A 23495-nucleotide genomic window follows, 5' to 3' on the forward strand; every position below is an offset into this window, starting at 1 on the left:
CCGCCCCCGGCTGGGGCTCCATATGGGTGAATTGCGGGAAAACTTAACAGGTACTCAGAACAACGTTATTTTCCTACTTCATATAATTGGGTCTAAGTATTTATCTTTTGCTCCCCACCCCCCACCTGCATGTTTACCTAAACTCAGCCGGGTGAGAAGCAGTCAGAAGCAGTCAATAAAGCCCTAGGGGCAAATCCCAGCGTTGGGAAGAAAACCACTTCACCTAATGCTGCATGTAGAAGCTGGACGCACCAAAATAAGGATGCAGCTGGACACTTCATGGAATAGGCCAATCCTCTGTTTCCTTTGCAAGGCCCTTGGCCGGGAGGAGGGAGGGATGGAAAAGTTTGGGTGAAGGCTTTAAATGACTAGTCAAACAGACGGTGAGTCATTCAGTTTCCAGTTAATAATCCCCTGTGCCGGGGCAGAGCCTGGGCCCAAACGCTTTACGAGCCACACTGCAGTTGAAGTACTGTCTCACGGCTTTATTCTCTTCTACCAAATGAATACATAAAATGTAAGACGCGCAGCGCCGGCTTTGAAATGTAGGGCAAAATGTGGCTGGGGGCGGGGAGGAGGAGGGTGGAAAGAGAGAGCACAAGGCAGGGAGCCTGGCAGGCAGAGAATGCACAGGCTGGTGATGGGAAAGGAAGAGATTCCAGGAGGGGACCGCTGTGCTTTGGGCCTTAGAACTGCACTCCGGGGGCGCCTGGGTGGCTCAGTGGGTTAAGCCGCTGCCTTCGGCTCGGGTCATGATCTCAGGGTCCTGGGATCGAGCCCCGCATGGGCTCTCTGCTCAGCGGGGAGCCTGCTTCCTCCTCTCTCTCTGCCTGCCTCTGCCTGCTTGTGATCTCTGTCAAATAAATAAATAAAATCTTTATAAAAAAAAAAAAAAGAACTGCACTCCGTCTCCCCTCATCCTGTGCCCAACTGGATGTCGAGGACTACTCCGATGCTTGAAGTGTCGCGCAAGGACGCGCCCCCACCCCTACCCCCACCCGGTGACAGGTGGGGCAGCCGAGCGGCGACTGGACCTCCTCCTCCTCGCGCTGCCTGCCGGGAGCCGGAGCCGCTTCCGGTTGCTCTGGGGTTCCGAACTCCGACTCCCGTCGGCCCCCGGGAAAACCGCAGCGGGGTCGCGCGGTTGCTGCCGGAACTAGTAGTTCTATCTGCTGCTGCGCTTCATAGTCGGAAAGGGGAAGGGCAGAGCCAAGAACTACCGAGGCGAAGGTACGGGTGGCGGGGAGGGGTCAATCCGCGCCGGCGTGGGGTTGGCGCTGAGGCGGCCCGAGGTGGTTGGGTTGGGTGGGAGGAGATCCGCTCGCATACACGAGGAGGGTTGAGCCGCTGCCGCCGTTGTCGTCGCGAGTGCGGAGTTGGGACTGGAGCCTTCGCCGCGACGACGCCGGGGATTGTGTCGCTAGCCCCCGGCCCCTCTACCTCGCCGCCTCGCCGGGTCAGCGCGGCCTGCTCCTGCCCGGCCCGTCGCCCCCGCCTCCATTTCCCGCCCTCTCTTCACCACACACACGGCCCCCCCGATCATGGATCCGGGCAGTGGCGGCGGCGGCGGCGGTGGCGGCGGCGGCGGGGGGAGCAGCAGCGGCAGCAGCAGCAGCGACTCGGCGCCCGACTGCTGGGACCAGGCGGACATGGAAGCCCCCGGGCCGGGCCCGTGTGGCGGCGCCGGCGGCCCCTTGGCGGCGGCGGCGACGGCGGCGACCGAGGCCCAGCGTGAGCACCTCAGTGCGGCCTTCAGCCGGCAACTCAACGTCAACGCCAAGCCCTTCGTGCCCAACGTCCACGCCGCCGAGTTCGTGCCGTCCTTCCTGCGGGGCCCGGCCCAGCAGCCGCCGCCCCCAGCCGGCGCCGCCGCCCCCAACCACGGAGCCGGCAGCGGCGCGGGAGGCCCTCCGGGTAAAGGGCCGGGACGCGCGGGGCGGCCTCTGGGCACGGGAGGAAGCCGGCCTGCGAGTGCGGGAGTAGCCGGCCTGGGCCCGTAGACCCCTGGGGATGGGGGTGGGGTGCGGTGGGCTCGGGCGGCGCGCCCCGCGGGGCCCGGCGGCACGTGGAGCGCTGACAGCGGCGCAGAGCGCCGGCAGCCCTGGGTGGGGCGGCCGGAGGCCGGGGAGGCGGCCTGCGCGGGGCGGCGGCGGCGGAGGGCCAGGCCCGGCGGGGCGGGGGCGGCGTGCGGGAGACACCCGCGGAGCCTGGGGGCCGCCCTTCCCCCCGGGGGGGGGCGCAGCCACCCACTGGAAGAGGGGACCGTATGGGACAGAGGGAGCCGCGGCGGGTCGGTGCCACGAGGCCTGGAAGTGAGGACAGATGGAGCCACGAGGGGGTCAGGTGGGCGTTGAGCGATCCGAGGAGTTGGTGAGGACGAATGCGCGAGTTGCCCCTTCACCTTGGGCCGAGGAGGGAGAGCCTCTCGCTGCAGTTTCTATTATTGAGGCTGTAATTGCGTTTTAAATGCCTGTGACACGGAACCGTCCTGAAGGAATCCCAAGATGCATTGCAGCCTTGTGATCCGGCAGAAACTGTTGGCCATCAATACAAAGATCTTGTTCACCCTTAGCATTTGTCGGCTTGTGAAGTTCGCCAGATGTCAGGAAGTTAGGGTTACTCCCCTAGACGTTCCTGGGTTAGGAAACTGCCTTGATGTCTGCGCCCTTTTTCTTAAGTGGGGACTCGGACCTTTCTCCCTAGTGACACGTTCGGAGTTTTCTTTGCGTTAAAATCGTGTACCTTATTCAGGCCGCCTGGTGTAACTCGCTCTTTCTCTCTGTTGATGGGCCAGGAGCGAGTCTGTTCACACACACTTGAGCGTTTGTTAGGACTCCGTAGCCGTCTGGGGCCGTTCGCATCAGCGCTGGTAGGCATTCTTTCTGTGGTTTCAAGTGAGTCTTTAAAAATCGTGCAGTGTTCTGCTTCAGTGACGGCGTGCGTTCAGGAACTGATGGATAGGAAGGTTAAGCCAGAGAACTTTATACCTCGCACAGACAGGTGCTTATATGAGGAGCTGCCTGTCTCCGTTCAAAGAGGAAAGGAAGGAAAAGGTGGAATTTCCTTCCCATTATTTACCCAGGGTATTGGGGGCTGGGTCCCAGATGTTCCCAACAACTTGTGTGTGAGACTGGATTGTTGATTTCTCTTTCAGGTACTAAGTTGGTGTTTCTTAGGTAGGTGAACATCAAACTTGTGCTGTGGTTTTCTCCCTGGAGGCAAAAAAAGTTCGGAGAACTACTTCACCGTGTATATATGGATACATAGTTCGCATTTGGGTTTTTTTTTTTTTTTTTGGACTGGTATTTCTTTTACTTGTATAGGCACTTGATGTTTTCTTTTTGAATAAGGAAATCCAGGATTTTTGTTTTGTTTCGCTTAGATCAAGCCGTTTTGGCCGCCCAAGCTAGTTCATTATCCCTTTTATCCAGCCATTTTCTTTTTGCCCCTCCCCCCTACTTCCTTCGGAGGCTCCAGCGCCGCTTGGTCTAACCTGGAACTCCGCTTCCAGCCTATGGAGCCGTCAGCTATCAAAGGACAGTCATCCCTAGAGCAGTAGTCAGGAATGATGGCTATTGTTGAGTGGCTAGGCACTACCTCTTAGGTGGGGGGACTGCTTTTCTCTTCCTGATAATTTGCCCATTTCAGCTTTCCTCTTAACCCTTTCCTCTGTGAGGCTACTAGAAGTGGGAGTTGTAAAAGTGTGTGGGGGAGTGGTTGTTGGTAAGAAAATTCCTTACATGGTGTCAGGTTTGTTTGTTTGTTTTTTATCAGAAACCTATTTTGGTGATACTTTATCAGATGCTTCTACAAAATGCCTGTTAATGTTAAAAAAAAAATGCTCCTCTGTAGGATGTTTATTTAGAAAAGAATAGATTTTCTAAATTGAGGTCCAGAGTTATGTTGAATTGCATGTTCCAGCCCATTGAGGTCCATAAAATACCACCGTTAGAGCAGGGAACAGTGCTTGGAAGAAGCCGGGGAAAAGTTGAAAGTAGCACTTAGATTGAAATTCATAAAGGGGGAACCATGAAATTTGCAGGCTTTTTTATAGTGAAGAAATAGTCAGTAGGGCAAGCATGTTTTCTTTGTTAGCCATAGCTGAAATTTGTGGTGGGTGTGTTTTGGAAACTAAATACCAGGAGAGCTCTTGAAGGTGTCTGTCTAGAGGTAGAGCACCAGAATGAATGACTTGTAGAATGTGTCTGTCTAGAATGAGTATCTCTCATTTCTCTGGAAAATTCTCTCCTTACCCACCTTCCTCTTTCCCTCCCTCCATTCCTTTCTTCGCTCTTTCTTTTGGGGGGGGGGGAAGTAGTTTCAGTGGTCCTTGAACAAGAGGAGGAAGATGCTTTTTCCCAAGGTGTCATTCAGCCTACTGGAGGGCTGCTGGTTATGCCTGTTTTAGCTGTTTTTAGCTGTCCCATGTCAGAACTTGGACATGTGTTGACCTTGAATCCTTTGAAAATTTAATAAAGGTTTCCAAAGGAATGATTAAGTAGAACACATTTAAGTGTAATTCTCTACAGATCCAAGTAAATTGGCTACGTGATGCTCCTTAAAGTAGAGGTCCTGAAATGAATGAAAACAAAAGACATGGGTTACTTGTACTAGAACTAACATTTCCTGTGATCGAATGTACTTGAAGTTCCACTTTGCACCCCCGTTCAGTCTTTTTGTTGTTGCTGTTGTTAAATGAGAAACAGATTTAGCAGTGATCAGGGTTACTTGGTGTCTTGGTTTATTTGGGCTGCTGTAACAAAATACTCCAGACTTGAGTGGCTTTTAAACAACAGAAATTTACTGCTCATAGCTGTGGAGGCTGGAAGCCCAAGATCAGGGTCCCAGCCTGTTCTGGTGAGAGCCCTGTTCTGGATAGCCAACTGCCGACTTCCGGTGTCTCAAGGCAGAAAATGGGGAGCTCTATGGGACCTTTTTTTTTTTTTTTAAATGAAAGATAATCCTGTTGGTGAGGGCTCCACCCTCATGACCTAGGACCTCCCAAAGGCCCCACCTAACTTTATCACATTAGGCATTAAGATTTCAGTATAGAGATTATGGGAGAGACGTGTTCAGACCAAACACAGCACCTGGACCTTTGGAACAGCTGGAGCTTCTAAAATAGTAGTGTGGTGTTCTTTCCACCAGCCCACCCTCAACATCTCTCAAAACTGTGCCATTGAAAGCAGTACAGTTAACACCAGCAGTCCTCAGTAGGCCCTCAGAACTGTCTCCAAGGTGTTGTACCTTGTATTGTGAAACTTGAATTTTGAAGAGAAATGGTCTATTTTGTAGTGTTTGAGTTTTGCTTAATGGCTTTTTGTGGGGGGGGGATTTCCTTTTTTTTTAATTAATGATTGAGCTATAATTATAGAATTTACCTTTTATTTATTTATTTTTTTTAAGATTTTTATTATTTATTTGTCTGAGAGAGAGTGTGAAAGAGAGCACAAGCACATGAGCGCATACAACCAGGCAGAGTGGCAGGCAGAGGCAGAGAGAAGCAGGCTCCCCTGTGAGCAAGGAGGCTGATGCGGGACTCATTCTAGGACCCTGGGATCATAACCTGAGGGGAAGGCAGCGGCTTAACTGACTGTGCCACCCGGGTGTCCCATACAGTTTTGTTTTTGTTTTTAAAGATTTTATTTATTTATTTCATAGACAGCACAAGTAGTCAGAGAGGCAGGCAGGGAGAGAGGAGGAAGCAGGCTCCCCGCCGAACAAAGAGCCCGATGTGGGGCTCAATCCCAGGACCCTGAGACCATGACCTGAACCTAAGGCAGAGGCTTTAACCCACTGAGCCACCCAGGCACCCCTGTCCCATACAGTTTACCTTTTAGAAGTACACAGTGGTTTTAGTGTGTGTTCACAAAGTTCTGCAGCTGTCACCATTTGGTGAATGCTTGTTAATCACTCATCTCTCAAAGGTGACCTCTTCGGAGCCACCAGAGTAGAGAAGATCCAGAATCAAGTACTGGTTTTGTCCAGAAGGGCTCTTAGACTTTATTTACATTAAACAATACCTGTGGAAACTCAGAGGTAAGTTTAGATAGATAATAGATAAGACTCTTGAGATTTGTTTCTCTTTGTGTAAGACCAGAGGCCTGCAAGAACAGTTCTGTCAAGGATTTCTCAGACTTCCATGGGACAGTAAAGAATAGAGTAAGGATGGGGCACCTGGGTGGCTCAGTGGGTTAAAGCCTCTGCCTTCGGCTCAGGTCATGGTCCCAAGGGTCCTGGGATCGAGTCCCGCATCAGGCGCTCTGCTCAGCAGGGAGCCTGCTCCCCCACCCCCTCTGCCTACTTGTGATCTCTGTCAAATAAATAAAAAATCTTAAAAGAAAAAAAAAAGAATAGAGTAAGCAGAGGAAATCAGGGGAAAGTATTGTTCCTGGAGTATCACTTATTTTCCTACCTAATTTTCTATTCTTCCTGGTTATTTATTTTCCTGCCTTGACTTACTGATTATCAGACTGTTAGGTTTGGGCTCTTATTTCATGACTTTACACACTGTTAGAAATTTTGATTGGTAATAAACCCTGTTTCAGGCAGGTTTTATTTAATGTAGTTACTAGTACATAGCTTTTTGCATTCTTTTGTCCTTTGCTTATTTTTCACCTTTTCTGGAATCGTACTGCATGAAAAGACAGCAGTTGAAATTTATCAAGCGAGTTAGAGAAATGTAGAGAACAGATTTTAACCCTTGTTTTGCCTGCTTTTGTTCACTGGGAAGGAAATATCTTTTTTTTTTTTTTTTTTTTAATTTTAGAGAAAGAGTGTGTGCACACAAGAGGGAGGGGTGCAGGAGAGGGAGAGAGAATTCCAAGCAGACTCTGGAGCCCCACATGGGACTCGATCTCATATACCTGATACAACCTGAGCTGAAAGGAAGAGTTGGATGCTTACCCGACTGTGCCCCCCAGGTGTCTCAGGGAGGAAAGTCTTAAAGTGTAAAATAGTATTGTCTTTCTGGTTGAAAAGAAGGGAATGAAAGAGAGGTTTGATAATATTTTGGGGCGAATTAGCGGAATTAGTGGAATGTTTTGAGATGCGAATCTGTGGCTTTGCTTATATATATATACACTATATATATATCCTTCAGAACACAGAATGCTTTGCTGGGCATACTAAGAGTTTGTGATCCCTCAAGGAGCATAGAAAGGGGTGGATCAAATACCCATTTTACTCTTGTGGGAGACCCAAAGTGGTAAGAGGGCCATACAGAGGGGGTAGAGGGTTTTCAAAGCTGAGAGGAGGAATTGCCCACAGATTCCTTATGTAAATCATTTCAGTCCTGCCCCCCTAATCGTAAAACTGCACAGCTATTTTCTGCTAAGTGTTCTTTGTGAACACTTTCTTTAAATTGAGATCTAATTTATATATACAGTCCACCCTTATGTTCTCTATTTTACTAAGTTTGCTAGGAATTTGCTGGAGTAGGGCATTGGTTCTCTCTTTTTGTTACTTGAAGCACAGTTGACCCACAGTGTCAGTTTCAGGTGTACAGTATAGTGGTTCCTCCCAGCGCAAGTAGACCTCCTATCTGTCTGTCTGTGCCCCTGTACCCTGCTGTGCCTCGGGTCCCCATGAGCATTGCTGGCTTTTCTTTTTACATTGCTTGTTGTCTCTTTTGTATGAGCAGCAGTGAGTTAGTGCAGTCCTGGTAGTGTATCTGTTGCCTGTTAATTTAGGATTGCATCATTCACTTCACAGTTCTTAAAAATCTTTGGGAAGCAAGAATTTGGCCAAGAAGTTGAAGATTCTTTTTTTTTTTTTTAAGATTTTATTTGTTTATTTGACAGAGACACACAGCAAGGGAGGGAACACAAACAGGGGGAATGGGAGAGGGAGAAGCAAGCTTCTCACCAAGCAGAGAGCCCTATGGAGGGGCTTGATCCCAGGACCCTGGGATCATGACCTGAGCCAAAGGCAGACACGCAGGTGCCCCTAGTTCTTGATTGTTCTGAGAAGTCGTTGTTCTGCCATCGCTGATTCATACAAAGTGTGAGTCCTTGTTTTCAGTAGATTTTAACAAAGCATGGCTGGCCTGTACTTGTGTTTTGGTTTTTTCATAAGTGGCTTTGTTTTGAGGAAACCTAATTGTGATCTTACTCCAAGTTGAACCAGATTCCCAGCATAATTCTAGTTCCCAGGTGAGAGAAACATTCACTAAGGTTTTTCTGAGCATCTGTTATTAGCCTGGCCTGAGCGTGGTGACACAAATTCCAGACCACATTCCGACTAGGTAATGTAGCTCACTTCACTTGAAACAAACAAAAAGTGTGTACTTGTGCATGTCCTTGGGGCAATTTCCTGATTGACCATTTCTGCAGAACTCCAGTGTGTTCCATACTGCTAAGCGTTCTGTCTACATCTCCTTTGGGTGGTTGATTTTGGTTACGTATACGTGTGTTTCTGTTCTCTTTGTACCTTATTGGGGCAGCCTGAAATGGTTTTGGTTGATGTATTTTTGGTATACCTTAAATTGTTTTTGACATAGGTGGGATACAAACCATAGATGAATATTGTAGGGTTGTTTGAAGAATACAGTGCGACTTAACTCTACAGAAAGCCTGATCAGGCTGGTACCTGGCGTTGTGTAAGTGATTGAGTAAATAGGGTTTTGGAATGTGAGGGCTAGGAGTGACCCCAGCAGTAATAAAATAGCTCATTTTGGATAAAGAAACTGAAGCCTAGAGATGCTAAGTGAAGGCCTAAGGTCACTTACAGCTTTAATGCCATGGTTAATTCTAGAATCCACATTTGCCAACTGCTCGTTCAGTGCTCTCTGCACACATCACTATTTAATAATGGGAAGGAGGGTATGCCTAGAGCTAATACTCCAAACAGCATGGGTCTTCTCACTCAGGAATTTGCCTTTCTTGTATTTCATTCTTAAATTTTTGTAATTACAATTACTATGGGGCTTTTAATTGCTTGTTGTAATCATAAATTTACTGAGCAGTTACCACTTGCTTAATGTGGAATCTTCACCACACTGTAGGTACTGTTTTTTGGTTTTTTTTTTAAGATTTTATTTATTTATTTGACAGACGGAGATCACATGTAGGCAGACAGGCAGAGAGAGAGAGAGAGAGAGAGAGAGAGGAGGAAGCAGGCTCTCCACCTAGCAGAGAGCCCGATGCGGGGCTCGATCCCAGGACCCCGAGATCATGACCCGAGCCGAAGGCAGAGGCTTTAACCCACTGAGCCACCCAGGTGCCCCACACTGTAGGTACCATTAACACATTATACAGATAAGAAAATTAAGGCTCAGAGAAGCTAAGGAAATTAGCAAGGTGACATCCGTGACTGAACGGAGGAGCTACGATCAGAATCTAGGTCTGATTTCAAAGCTATTCTTGTAATGGTTACTCTGCTAGCCCTTTCCTGGTGATTTGATATTAAAAGATCTTTCTGGCCGAGATGCTTTTTTCAGAAAAGGAGCCCGAGTGTGTGGGCTATGCCATGTCTCCGTGGTCTGTCTCAGTGGGAGCCGAGTAACATTCTCAGAAGGAGACAGTGCTCTAAAGTAATACTTAGAAATTGCGTCTTCATACGTCTTAGGAAACGATGACGTAAAATCATTAAAACAGCTGTGTTCACTACTGTGACATCATGCCTTTTATTTTTAGAGTGTTAGGTAATTAGAACAAAACCATGGGCCTTTGTGCGTGTTCTCTGGGCTCTTTCTGATGTCTGCCTTTACTGTTCTCTGATTTTGTTTGTGGGAGAAAAACACCTCAGCGTGCAGTTTTGGTGAGACTGCGTGGTCACGTGAGCGCCAGAGAAGGGTTCCTTCCTTACCACACTGTACTTGCGCATCTCTTGGATATCGTTTCTCTAACCCCGTGTTAAAAAGTTGGCACATGGCATTTACTCTCACATTACTCTCTTGAGCCCTGACGGGAATGTAGTAAACGTAAGACTGCTAAGAAAACTGAACCAAGGGGCATCTGGGTGCCTCAGTGGGTTAAGCCTTTTTCTTCAGCTCAGGTCATGATCTCAGGGTCCTGGGATCGAGCCCTGTGTCAGGCTCTCTGCTCAGCTGGAGCCTGCTTCTCTCTCTCTGCCTGCCTCTCTGCCTGCTTGTGATCTCTCTCTGTCAAATAAATAAATAAAATCTTAAAAAAAAAAAAAAAGGAAAACTGAACCAATAAGACCATGAGGAGCTAACCCTGCGAAAACAAACAGAAAGCTGAAAAAAATTCAGTAAAATCAATTGTGTGTTTCTTTTCTGTGGTACATGTGCTGGGCCAGCCTGTGGGGACTACAGGAGTAGAGAAAAAAGTCTCCATATTTCAGAAAACCGCCGTCGTTCTGGAAGTCTGTGATCTCCTGGGGAACCAGAACAAAGATCTGGGTGTGTGCACCTGAAATTGAAGGGAGGGTCCTGTCCTAGTGGAGTTCTGAGGAGGGATCCTTAGCCTTCAGATGGTGGGCCGGGCCTGGAGTGTGATGAAAGTGGAGCGTCAGGTGTGGCCAGTTCGCACAATGGAGGAAGCTGTGTGAGCACAGCTAGAGCTGTGCACTTGTGGCTCTTTTTTTTTTTTTTTTTAAGATTTTATTTATTTATTTGACAGAAATCACAAGTAGGCAGAGAGAGGAGGAAGCAGGCTCCCCGCTGAGCAGAGCCCGATGTGGGGCTCCATCCCAGAACCCTGAGATCATGACCTGAGCCGAAGGCAGAGGCTTAACCCTCTGAGCCACCCAGGTGCCCCTACTTGTGGCTCTTTAATTAATTGAAATTAAGTCAAATTTAAAATTCCATCCCTCAGTTGGGGTACCACCTTTCAAATGCTTAATAGCCGCATGTGGCCTGGGACTGTCCTGTCAGCAGCACAGAGGACATGTCCATCACGGCAGAAACTCATTTCTCACTTCTATACAGTGTAACACACTATGACTTCTTTTTTTTTTTTTTTTTTAAGATTTTTATTTATTTATTGAGAGAGAGGCAGTGAGAGAGACCATGAGCGAGGAGAAAGTCAGAGGGAGAAGCAGACTCCCCGTGGAGCTGGGAGCCCGATGCGGGACTCGATCCCGGGACTCCGGGATCATGACCTGAGCCAAAGGCAGTCATCCAACCAACTGAGCCACTCAGGCGTCCCCACACTATGACTTCTGTGAAAGCACTGACATTGTTTTTATTTTTTTCTTTAATGAGCATACCATTTCGCTAGCAGGACAGAGTCTCATGCTCTGTCGACTGAAAGAGCCATGATCAGATCTTTTTTTTTTTTTTTTTTAAGATTTTATTTATTTGACAGAGAGAGATCACAAGTAGGCAGAGAGGCAGGCAAAGAGAGAGGAAGGGAAGCAGGCTCCCTGCTGAGCAGAGAGCCTGATGCGGGGCTCGATCCCAGGACCCTGAGATCATGACCTAAGCCGTAGGCAGCGGCTCAACCCACTGAGCCACCCAGGCGCCCCCCCCCCTTTTTTTTTTTTTTAAAGATTTTATTTATTTATTTGACAGAGAGATCACAAGTAGGCAGAGAGGCAGGCAAAGAGAGAGGAAGGGAAGCAGGCTCCCTGCTGAGCAGAGAGCCCGATGATCAGATCTTTTAAAAATATTTATATTCTTGTTACAAAAATTATGGTGAGATCATGGGGTGCCTGGGTGGCTTAGTTGGTTCAGCGTCTGTCTTGATTTCCGCTCAGGTCACCATCTCAGGGTCATGAGATTGAACCTGGTGTTGGGCTGCACGCTCTGTGTGGAGTCTGCTTCTCTTTCCCTCTCCTGCTCGCTCTCTCAAATAAATACATCTTTAAAAACAAAAATTACAGTGAAATCCATGTAACATACAATTAACCATTTTAAAGATTTTTACTTACTTATTTGACAGACAGAGCAAGAGAGGGAACACAAGCAGCAGGAGTGGGAGAGGAAGAAGCAGGTCTCCTGCTAAGCAGGGAGCCGGATGAGGGGCTTGATCCCAGGACTCTGGGATCACGACCTGAGCTGAAGGCAGGCGCTCAACAGTTAACCATTTTTTAACCATTGGTTAACCCCAATTAACCATTTTAAGGTGACTAATTCAGCCAGTGTTGTGCAGTCACCACCTCTATCTAGTTCCAAAATTTCACCACCCCAGAAGGAGACACATGCCCATTAAGCAGTTACTTCTCTTTCCCTTCCCTTCCTCCCAGCTTCCAGCATCCACCAGCCTGCTTTCTGTCTCTGTCCATTTATCTATTCTGAACATTTTATATGCGTGAAATTGTACAGCATGTGACCCTTTGTGTCTGGCTTATTTCACCAGGATCAGATCTTCTCTAACAGTTTTAAGATTCAGATTATCATCGGTGTTAAAGCACAGGCAGTAATATTGCCTGACAGTGTTCTGGTAACATCTTTCACTTCTTGAGTTAAAATTGATGGTGATATACCCAGTATCACACCTAGTTCATTAATCTTCCTTTATCATGAACCAGAGGATTAGTTTCCCTTTTAATTTGGGATATGGCAGGTTACTCACTGATGCACTGATTACTTTCCCACTTAATTAGAATTGTTCCTATTTTGAATACTTGACAAGGTGTATTTCTGAACATGGAAACACCATTGGCAAATATGAAACCATAATGTCACTCCTTATTTCTTGGGAGGTTTACTGACTTTTCCTTCTCTGGGAATATGAACTGTGCCGGACTTGAGCAATCACGGCCATCTGTTTGTTGACCATGAACAGATGACTTTGGGCCCCAAGAGAATTCTAAGCCTGGGTTCCTTGGTGCTAGTAGAGTCAGGATGTGATATGCATTATGAATAAAATCTGAGTAGAATGAACTGGAAAGGGTTACCTGTGGGTGTATTTGTGTGCATGTGAGAAGGCCAGATGCAATTAAATTGAGAATTTTAAATTTAAAAGAATATTTTGCTCTATCTGATTTTTCTCGTTCATTATTGCAAAAATACCAGTTCACAAATGCCGATAACACTGCCATTAGGTTCATAATGTAATCTGTGTCTGGATGCATGGAAAGCTTTTTTCCACGTTGGGGAAGGTATGGTCAACTTTTTATTTTGGGGCCCTTTAATACCATGAGGTATATATTAAGCACTTAATTGATTTTGGTGCTTGACTCTCTCTGTCCCCGTGAGCTTTACAAACTTAAGGCAGACGTATTATCAATAGGATGTTTTGAAAAATAAAGCTGTGAGCAGATTTTCGTTAAGGTGAATTCTGCAGTCACGGAGGTGGTCTCGTGGCTGATGTCATTATTCTGAGAAGTGCCTTACAGTCCTCTGCGTGTACTGTGTATTTGTAAACCTAAGACTTGGTTCTAGAACTAGGTGGTCAGGTATGTGTATTGTTGGGTTTTGTAAAGCTCAGCCGCAGTTCGGGGTATCTTACTACATGATCTTTTTCCTGCCTTGACACACTAACTACATCATCTCTGACTCAGTGTACTTTTATCGAGTAATTTTTCAGCAGGGGCTGTTTGAAGACAGGCGAGATGGCGCTTGTCTAAGTTGGAAAAGCCCAGCTGGGTCGGGTTTGTCCGAATGTTAGATGCAAGTGATGGCAGTTACGGACTTCAGGGTGGTTGGAGGGGATCGAATGAGTCAGCACATCAGGGCTTGTTAAAAACCATTTGGAGTTACTTTGCCCCCGCCTCCAGCGCTGTGTGGGTTCGTGGGTGCCTCGGTCTGGCCTGGCACACATTTGATAGTCAGTGTGCTGGGTGGTAGGGTTGAGAGTGTCCCGGCGCGGGTTAGTGGGGAGAGACTCGACTGTCGAATACTGCTTGGTGCCTGGAGTTACTTAATAGACACCAAGCAAATGTATTCTCTCATGTAGCTGTTTCAGCGGTCCTGTCAGGTGGATGGCAGGTGGTTTCCAGAAGTCCAGGGACGGAGCTGCATCTTACAATTCCAAGTGGCAAGCCGGCATTTAAAGCAGGCGTCAGCCCTTTACCGCTAACGCTGTGCTGCCCCCTCCAGCCCGAGGGAGGCTTATGAACTTGGTTCACTTAGCACAGCCTGGCTTTCTGAAAATTGAGCAATTTTTCCTTCCCCTACCCATAAACTTTTCTTTGAAATGGGAAAACAAAAAAAAGGTAACCTCTGTTATATCTGAAATATAATTCCTGTTTCCTCCCAGACCTTGTTCAAATGATTGTTTTTTTTTAAGTTTCTGTGTATATGCTAATCATGTAGGCTGGGGTCCTCGTAAACCTTTCACTTCCTCCTCCTGCCAGATGAGGCCTCAGTTATCTTTGCACTCAGCCCCTCCTCTCTGGTGGGACCAGTCACAGGTTCATGGGGCGTGCTTGCCTGTAGTGGTGATGTTGGTCTTTCTGCCAGTGGTGTTTTTTCCCTCCCTCTAGCTATCTCTTTCCGCTCTACAGGGACCTTCCCAAGGGACACTCAGCATGTCAATTCTTTCGGAAGAATTAGGTCGCCCTTTACCTTTCAAAACAGGAGATTACTTTCTTCAGCACTTCACCTTGTTGAAGACTGGACCCAAAACTGTCTAGACTTACAGGTGTTTCCGTGCAGTGGTTTTAAATATGGGCTGTGCAGTTTATGAATTCATTATTTATTATTTGGTGTGCAGGATTCAGGTGACTTCAGATTCTTTGATACCTTTTGCATCTTGGAGGTTTTTTTTTTTTTTTTTGAAGCAAGGGCACTTTCATATTGGAATATCATTTAGGTTTATCAGATATTTTTAAAAATTTACAAATTTGTAAATTTATCAGTATATGTTTCTCATTCCTCTCTTCCAGGGATGTCATAAGTCAATTTGCAGGGAAAAATAGTTCTGTAGAAACCGGATTGTTGCTTGAGCTTAGAATTCCAACACAGGGCAAAACTGGTGTCGTAATCATCATTTCTGACATGTCGTAAAGGATCCTTTGCATTTCAAGGACTTCATGTGAATGTCCTTTTTATTTTATTGGCATCCAGTAGAATTTATTCAGGGATCTTAGTAATAATGTGTGATTATGGGATCTTAAAAAGAGCTAATCATAGTCTTCTTGGGCTAGAGCTACCAAGAGAGAATTTAGAGAAGTAATAATGTGTATCTGTTGAGCAGAACTTAGTAATTTGATCTGCACTGGGCTGCAGATTACTCTTAAAATGCCTTGGAAAAGTTTTATGAAGCAAATTAAGAGAAGAAGCATACCTTTATGAATACATTTCAGTTACTGAAAATGTAAAATCGGTTGTAGTCATTGATGTTTAAAAAGAATTTTTAAACAGAGACGTCTGATTTGAACACCTGAGTTAGTTGCTGTTGGTCTACATTATTGAGGTTTTTGTTGCGTTACTGAAATTCTATTTTTACTGTATTTTAAAAGATAGATGAAAATGGATGTATAGGACTTAATTTTTAATTGAACTTATTTCTATTAAACAGCACCTGTGGAACCTTCTCAGGAGGAACAGTCATTATTGTGTGAAGGTAATTTCCTATGATACGACCCTTTGAATGTCTAATTGAGAAAACATTAAGTTGTCTATGGTGTGTGAAGCCTGGATAATTGTTTTGTAAATACATATTATATCTCAATTTCTTGTCTAGGTTCAAATTCAGCTGTTAGCATGGAACTTTCAGAACCTGTTGGTAAGAAAATTTCTGACCATATTAATACAGTAATATGAAACCCTTTCAGGATGTAAGGTGCACATGTAAGTGTCATGGTTTATTGTAATGCCTGCATTTAAAACTGACTTTGAGTCTTTGCTGTTGGGATTTAGAAAGCAGGACTAGGTGGCCATGAGCACTGACTGCCGTGATACCCCAAGTGATACCCCGAGGGACCGCAGATGGGAAAGCTGAGTGGAAGAGCACAAAAGGCAATTGAAGGACTTGTGCTTATTCCATGTCCTTTGTGAAAAATTTCCTTCCTTTTTGCAACCTTGTTGTTACTCTTAAGGGTGACGGATTCCCCAAGTCATTGATAAAGTTGATACCAAATGACTTGCAGAGGGAAAAGCAAAGATATTGTAAGCCACGCGTTCTGATTTTAAACTTTCCCGTTTTCTTTGTCAGGACATCCTGACACTGGAATCACCAGGCCCTTAGGAATGGGACATCTCCTGTTTCCAGTTTGTCCTTATGGAAATGAAGCTTTGTTAAAATAGCAATCTCTCAGAGTCTCTGAGTCAGCTCCGATGTCAGCAGTGGGGCTGACTTGAAAGCTGTAATCCTTTTCTGTTGTGAAAGAGATTTTCCTGCTTATGTTTCACTAGATGTTAGGAAATAGAACTAAATATGCAAAGTTTTATTTGTTGTTTAAAGGCATCTGTGTTTTACAGTACAGATTGTAAGTCTTTTTCAGAATACTAAGTTACATGTCTCATTTCAGTAGAAAATGGGGAGACAGAAATGTCCCCAGAAGAATCATGGGAGCACAAAGAAGAAATAAGTGAAGCAGAGTTAGGGGGTGGTTCCTTGGGAGATGGAAGACCCCCAGAGGAGGGCACCCAAGAAATGATGGAGGAGGAAGAGGAAATACCAAAACCTAAATCTGTGGTCGCACCCCCTGGGGCTCCTAAAAAAGAACATGTAAATGTGGTATTCATCGGACATGTAGGTAAGTTGTACTCCTCTGCAATGAAGCCATGACCTGTCATTAGCTACATCGAACAGCTACCTGGAGATGTTTATTGGAACAGAACAGAATTAATGTGAAATGTTTCGATTTTTTAACTCGCTAGATTTTTTTTAGCTGACAAAATATTGCCAGCGCTTTTGTTGGACAGATGAATAATTTTGTAATGGCATGGAAGCTGGAAGAAAATAAGCTTCAGTATATTTGTATGGGATGCACAGTGGTTTGTAGACCCCCTGGTGGCAGCTAAGCATATTATGACATCTGGTAATTAATATCCTAGAAAACGGGCCTGTTGTTCTGCGTGAACTTCAGTTAATTTGTTAATTTTATGGGCTTCAAATAACCTAGTTTCATTTTGTGTGACGAAGGAAATTAATAATTTGGAGTGACTTCTGGATGCTTGTCAGATAACTGGTTTAGCACAAAACAAAACTCTGTTTAATTTGCTCAGATGTTGTCTGACCATCTGACTTAGCCCCAGAATCATGAGAAGGGAACACAGAATCATGTGCCCTCTTTTGCTTCCCTTAGTCTCTGCTTTCTCCTGAATATAATGCTACACCATACTACTTTTTTAGTAGCAAGAACTCCTTTGAAATTTGTAAAGGAACATCTGTATTTGCTAAAATTAGTGAAAGGCAGACTACCTAAATGTAGTTCACAGCCCTTTGGCTACTTTTGCTCTCCCCTGAGATTCCCCTTGGGTAATTTATATTCTTTTGCTGCTGTGCTTTGAGCTGAAGGTCAGAGAGCAGTCTGTTGAACAAGTCTGCTTATCAGTAAAGTAGTTCTATCAGTATAAGTGTTGGGTGCAAGGGGTCTTGGCAGTTTCTTTTCCAGTTGAAATTGTGTAATTATATGTGCTAATTGTAATAGTGCACATAGGGTTCTTGTGGGTTTGTTTTGTTTTGTTTTGTTTTTCCTTTATGCCTGTAGTTTGCACATTATTGATATTGTTGTTCCTTTCAGATGCTGGCAAGTCAACCATTGGAGGACAAATAATGTAAGTCTGTATTTTTTTTGTTAATAATAGAGTTAACTTGATTGAATTAATTTTGGGCATTGTAAACATACAGTCCTACAATGGAGATAAAACAGGTCTCCGGAAAATGCTATAAAGACCTTACTTGTAAGGAAAGGTGATGTCAAGAAGGTATTTTTGCAGTGTGATAATTGGCCTTTTAATATTTCATTTATTTATTTGACAGAGACCACAGGTAGGCAGAGAGGCAGGCAAAGAGAGAGAGAGGAGGAAGCAGGCTCCCTGCAGAGCAGAGAGCCTGATGTGGGACTCAATCCCAGGACCCCAAGATCATGACCTGAGCCGAAGGCAGAGGCTTAACCCACTGAGCCACCCAGGAGCCCTTGCTAGTATTTTTTGATAGATTTTAGGTATTCCCTAAAATTCCTTTGTTATCACTGTCAGACTCTTCTGGAACATTAAGTGTATTTATGAAGGCTGTATTTTAGATTTTTAAAAAATTAAAACTAATACAGGGGCACCTGGGTGGCTCAGTCATTAAGCCGCTGCCTTCGGCTCAGGTCATGATCCCAGGATTCTGGGATCAAATCCCTGCATCGGGCTCTCTGCTCAGTGGGAAGCCTGCTTTTCCCTCTCCCACTCCCCATGCTTGTGTTCCCTCTCTCACTGTGTCTATGTCTGTCAAATTAAAAAAAAAAAATCTTGGGGGCGCCTGGATGGCTCAGTGGGTTAAAACCTCTGCCTTCGGCTTGGGTCGTGATCCCAGCATCCTGGGATCGAGCCCCGCATCGGGCTCTCTGCTCGGCGGGGAGCCTGCTTCCTCCTCTCTCTCTGCCTGCCTCTCTGCCTACTTGTGATCTCTCTCTCTGTCAAATAAATAAATAAAATCTTAAAAAATTCTTAAAGGAAAATAAAAGCTAATATAGAACCCCAGGTTATAGGAAATCACAATTTGCTTTGAATATAATTTTCTTAGGAATAATGAAAACCACATGAATCTGGTACGTGGTGGTGGTGGGGGAACCTCCTTATTCCTTATTCATCAACTCTTTAAATTCTATGTGGATTAATCAAAGACTGGTAGTCCAGCTAGCATGCTAAGATAAATTTGTTATCTTAACTTTTTATTACATACAGAAGCTGTCCGAGTATGAAAACACCATGGTTGATCTTCAGCAGTGGATTCTAGCATTGAAGAAAATTTTTTTAAATTAGCAGGTCTTATAATTTCAGTGCACCTGGCTAGCTCATTTCGTAGAACTTGAGACTCTTGGTCTCAGGGTTGTGAGTTCAAGTCCCCCACATTGGAGATAGAGATTATTTTTTTTAAGGTTTTACAATTTTAATCCCTGCTGTATTAGATCTGTTTCTTTAAACTGTATCATCAGATGATCTAGAGGGCATATCTTCATTGTCTTGCCTTGTAATCTTAGTTGGTAAACTTCCCAGTTCTGAAAATTCAACAACACACCTTTAAATTACTAAGTAAGGATCCTTAACTAAGGCTCTACGGATGGAAGTGTTGGACCCATTAGATTTTGTGTATTAGGAGAATGTATATGTCTTCCTTATGGGCTGTAATTTTCATGGGCATTTCACTAGGATTCTGTGCTCATCTGGGTAGAAACGTGTGCTGTAGATGACTCTGCAGAGAACCCACAGAGATGAAAGCTTGAACAGGAAGGCTTTGGTTTGGATTGAGTCAAGGGAAGCAGTTCAGTATTTCTTTTTCTTTTTTTTTTTTTTTTTTTTTTAAGATTTTATTTATTTACTTGTTAGAGAGAGAGAGAGAGAGAGCATGAGCACAGGCAGACAGAGTGGTAGGCAGAGGCAGAGGGAGAAGCAGGCTCCCCGCCGAGCAAGGAGCCCGATGTGGGACTCGATCCCAGGACGCTGGGATCATGACCTGAGCTGAAGGCAGCTGCTTAACCAACTGAGCCACCCAGGCGTCCCGCAGTTCAGTATTTCTAAGGAATTGTTTTACAATTACTATTTTGAATAGTTTTTTAAAAATACTAAATACTGAAATGTATTAATAAGATTTAATTACCTAGACAACACTTCTTTTATATATTTATATTTGCCCCTTAAAAAAGTTTTTATTCTGGGGTGCCTGGGGGACTCAGTTGAGTGTCTGACTCTTGGTTTTGGCTCAGGTCATGATCTCAGGGTCGTGAGATCGAGCCCCATGTGGGGCTCGGCACTCATCAAGGAGTCTGCTTCTCTTCACCCCACCCCCCAACCCCTCTGCCGTCCCCACACCCCACCCCCAATCGCACTGCTCTCTCTCTCTAAAATTTTTAAAAAATTTTTTATTCTGGGATGCCTGGGTGGCTCATTTGATAAAGTGTCTGCCTTTGCCTTAGGTCATGATCCCAGGGTCCTGGGATGGAGCCCCACATGGGGCTTCCTGCTTGGCAGGGAGTCTGCTTCTCCCTCTGCCTACTCTGGCTGCTGCTCCCCCTGCTTGTGCTCTCTTTCTCTCTCTGGCAAATAAATAAAATCTTCAGAAAAATTAAAAAAGTTTATTCTGAAATAATTTTAGACTTACAGAAAGGTTACAAAGCTAGTACAGAGTTCCCATATACCTTTCATTCAGCCTTCCCTCTAGCGTTAACACATTAAATAGCCGTAGTACAGCCCTCAAAACTAGGATAACATTGGTTCAGTGCTGTTAATGAATCTGTGGCTCTTACACTGGAATTCCACCAGTTTCTCTGTGAGTGTCGGTTTTCGCTTCCAGGATTTACCGTTACATTTCAGTCGTTCCATCTCAGTCCCCTCCGGCTTGTGACACTGCATCGAGTCTCCTTTTCCACAACTCTCATTAGTCTGGAGAGCGCTGTTTACGGTGCTCTTCAGTGTGGGTTCGACTGAGCTTTTTCACGGTTAGATTGAGGTTGTACAGTCGGGCAAGACTACCACACAGGCCATGTTGTGCGCTTCCCAGAGCATCCTATCAGGGGTGCCTCATGTCAGTTCTCAGTGTGTTCTCTACTTCTGGTGCTCTTAGCCAGGATTGCTTGGTGAACGTGTTGTCGCCAGGATTCTCCCCACTAAAGTTACTATTTTTCCCCTTTATCTGGGAGGAGAGAATTTGAGACCATGTAAATGTCTTCCCCTCTGAAACTTTCCTCGATTTCAGCATCCATCAGTGGTTCCTTTATATTAAAATAGCTGTTTTCTGGAGGTGAAATCCCCTGAAGGGCTTCTTGACTTCTCTGAATAATTTGTAACTGTTTACTTCTTTTTTCTTTGTTTCCAGGTATTTGACTGGAATGGTTGACAAACGGACACTTGAGAAATATGAAAGAGAAGCTAAAGAGAAGAACAGAGAAACTTGGTATAGTAGACTTTTACGGCACTATAAATTACTTTTAGGGAAGTACTGCCTGCTTAATGCTGTTGTCTACTTAGTTATCTAAGTGCATGAGGTCTGAGGTGGTGTCATAACAGAGGAGAAGTTTCCTTTCCCCTATACTACAGAGTAGATCGGCTCCTGATGACCTCACAACTTGCACAGGGAACGTTTGGGAACATCCACACATCTAGTAATAGACTTGTTGGATAAGTTCTAAACCATTCACTTAATAGGGTCATCACCTAACCACTGAAAAATTGCGTTTATAGAATTTATTACGGCCAGAAGTAGAACTTAAGTTACAGTGGAATTTGAGGAGAAAGCAGGTGAAATTATAGTACTTAAGATAGGATGATTAATGATATAAATAAACACAAAAACAATAAAAAGAATGGACAGAATTATTGACAGTGGGCTGCCTTTGAGTGGTGAGAGAAAGGGTCAGTTTTCTTTCTGATCTCTTTTTAAAGTTAAGATTTGACTGGGACATTCATGGTTTTTGTTTTGTTGTTGCTATTTTTAAATTGTATTCCTCTCGAGGCGCCTGGGTGGCTCAGTTGGTTAAGTAGCTGCCTTCGGCTCAGGTCATGATCCTGGAGTCCCAGTATCATGTTGGATGTTAGGCTCCCTGCTCATTGGAGAGTCTGCTTCTCCCTCTGACCCTCTCACCTCTCATGCTCTCTCTCTCAAATAAATAAATTTAAAAAATTAAAAAAAAAAAACAAAAACAGGGGTGCCTGGGTGGCTCAGTGGGTTAAAGCCTCTGCCTTCGGCTCAGGTCATGATCCCAGGGTCCTGGGATCAAGCCCCGCATCGGGCTCTCTGCTCGGCAGCCGAGCCTGCTTCCTCCTCTCTCTCTCTGCCTGCCTCTCTGCCTACTTGTAATCTCTGTCTTTCAAATAAAATAAATCTTCGGGTGCCTGGGTGGCTCAGTGGTTAAAGCCTCTGCCTTCGGCTCAGGTCATGATCTCAGGGTCCTGGGATCGAGTCCCGCATTGGGCTCTCTGCTCAGCGGGGAGCCTGCCGCCTCCTGTCTCTCTCTGCCTGCCTCTCTGCCTACTTGTGATCTGTCAAAAAAAAAAAAAAAAAAAAAAACCCTTAAAAAAATAAATAAATAAAAAATCTTTTTAAAAAAATTAAAAAAAATATTCCTCTGTATAAAGGGAAAAGATGGTCAATGTTATACCAAAAAAAAAGGATTACATACTATGTAATACACATGATAAGGTGATCTAGATTAACAGCTACTATTCTAGGTGGTCTGAACTTACATAAAGCATTTTCAAATGGCAGGAAATCTGAAATAATTTTAGCAAGTAACCCTTGCTCCAAAATGGTGATTACTGACATGTTTAGGTATGGGGCACCTGAGTGACTCAGCCATTAAGCATCTGCCTTCAGCTCAGGTTACGATCCCAGTGTCCTGGGATCGAGCCCTGCATCAGGCTCCCTGCTCAGCGGGAAACCTGCTTCTCCCTCTCACACTCGCCTTGCTTGTGTTCCCTCTCTCGCTATCTCGGTCTCTGTCAATTAAAAAAAATAAAAATCTTAAAAAAAAAATAGAAAAGAAAAATATCCTTAGGTAGCCATTATTTGTAGTATACTTTGTGCCAGGTGATTATAAAAGCTCACAGTCACATTGGCCTTGGTACAAAGTAGACTTTTATGTCCTCAGCTTATTTTCATAAATATAGTTTGCTTATATAGTTTGGGGCTCCTGGGTGGCTCACTCATTTGAGCATCTGCCTTCAGCTTGGGTCGTGATCCCGCAGTCCTAGGATCGAGCCCCATGTTGGGCTCCCTGCTCATTGGAGAGTCTGCATCTCCCTCTACCTTTCTTCCCACTCATGCTCTCTCTCTCTCTCTCTCAAATAAATTAATTAATTAAAAAAAAAATCTATACAGGTTTGAGGACCTGGGTGGCTCAGTCGGTTGAAATCTTGTTATTTATTTGACGCAGAGTGCACACGTGCAAGTACAAGCAGGGGGAGTGGCAGGTGGAGGGAGAGGGAGAAGCAGGCTCCCAGCTCCCGATGCAGGAGATGCAGGACTCGATCCCAGGAGCTTGGGATCATGACCTGAGCTGAAGGCAGACATTTAACTGACTGAGCCACCCGGGCACCCCAGAGTATCTGATTCTTGATCCCAGCTCAGGTCTTCCTCTCATGGTTGTGAGTTCACACCTTGCATTGGGCTCTATGCTGGGTTTGGAGCTTACTTAAAAATACGTATATATACAGTTTTCCCCCATCTAAGAGTAAAGCTTTCTTTTGAAACCTTTTGTAAACCAAAATGGCATAAAACAAAGAAGCAGTTGTCATTAATTAACATGGAGAAGTTTTTGAGTATCCCCAGACCCACAGAATAATCTCCATTAGGCTTTTCTGATACCTTTAGGGCTCGCATCTTGATAATGGGTGCACAGAATAAATGGAGATATAACACAGATGCTCACAGACATTCAGCTTGATGCAGATGCCGCGTGTAGTTCCTGGGGAAAGCTGGAAGGGCTTGAGGGCGCCACTCTCACTGCTCAGGGTGCCACACTGTCTCTGGGACAGCTTGTTGCAGAACAGATGC

The 23495-nt window shown here is 45.1% G+C and overlaps 1 protein-coding gene across 2 annotated transcripts in view; it reads left to right on the top strand.

Annotated features, from left to right (window-relative positions):
• The first annotated feature begins 1212 nt into the window (after nt 1-1212).
• The window catches only part of GSPT1 (G1 to S phase transition 1), a 34327-nt gene continuing 12044 nt past the window's right edge, over nt 1213-23495 (top strand). Inside the window, exons 1-6 of one of the 2 annotated variants that reach the window (XM_032836286.1) lie at nt 1213-1230; nt 15372-15416; nt 15537-15578; nt 16324-16551; nt 17542-17575; nt 20820-20897. In XM_032836286.1, the coding sequence (XP_032692177.1) occupies nt 15557-15578; nt 16324-16551; nt 17542-17575; nt 20820-20897 (362 nt within the window). In that variant the 5' untranslated portion in view covers nt 1213-1230; nt 15372-15416; nt 15537-15556. Of the gene's footprint in view, nt 1231-1291; nt 1915-15371; nt 15417-15536; nt 15579-16323; nt 16552-17541; nt 17576-20819; nt 20898-23495 lie in introns of those variants that run through there. The other variant, XM_032836285.1, reaches the window with a different exon arrangement.

Source organism: Lontra canadensis, unplaced genomic scaffold (genome assembly GCF_010015895.1).
Source record: "Lontra canadensis isolate GAN:19392208 unplaced genomic scaffold, GSC_riverotter_1.0 scaffold91, whole genome shotgun sequence".
Classification (NCBI taxonomy): Eukaryota; Metazoa; Chordata; class Mammalia; order Carnivora; family Mustelidae; genus Lontra; species Lontra canadensis.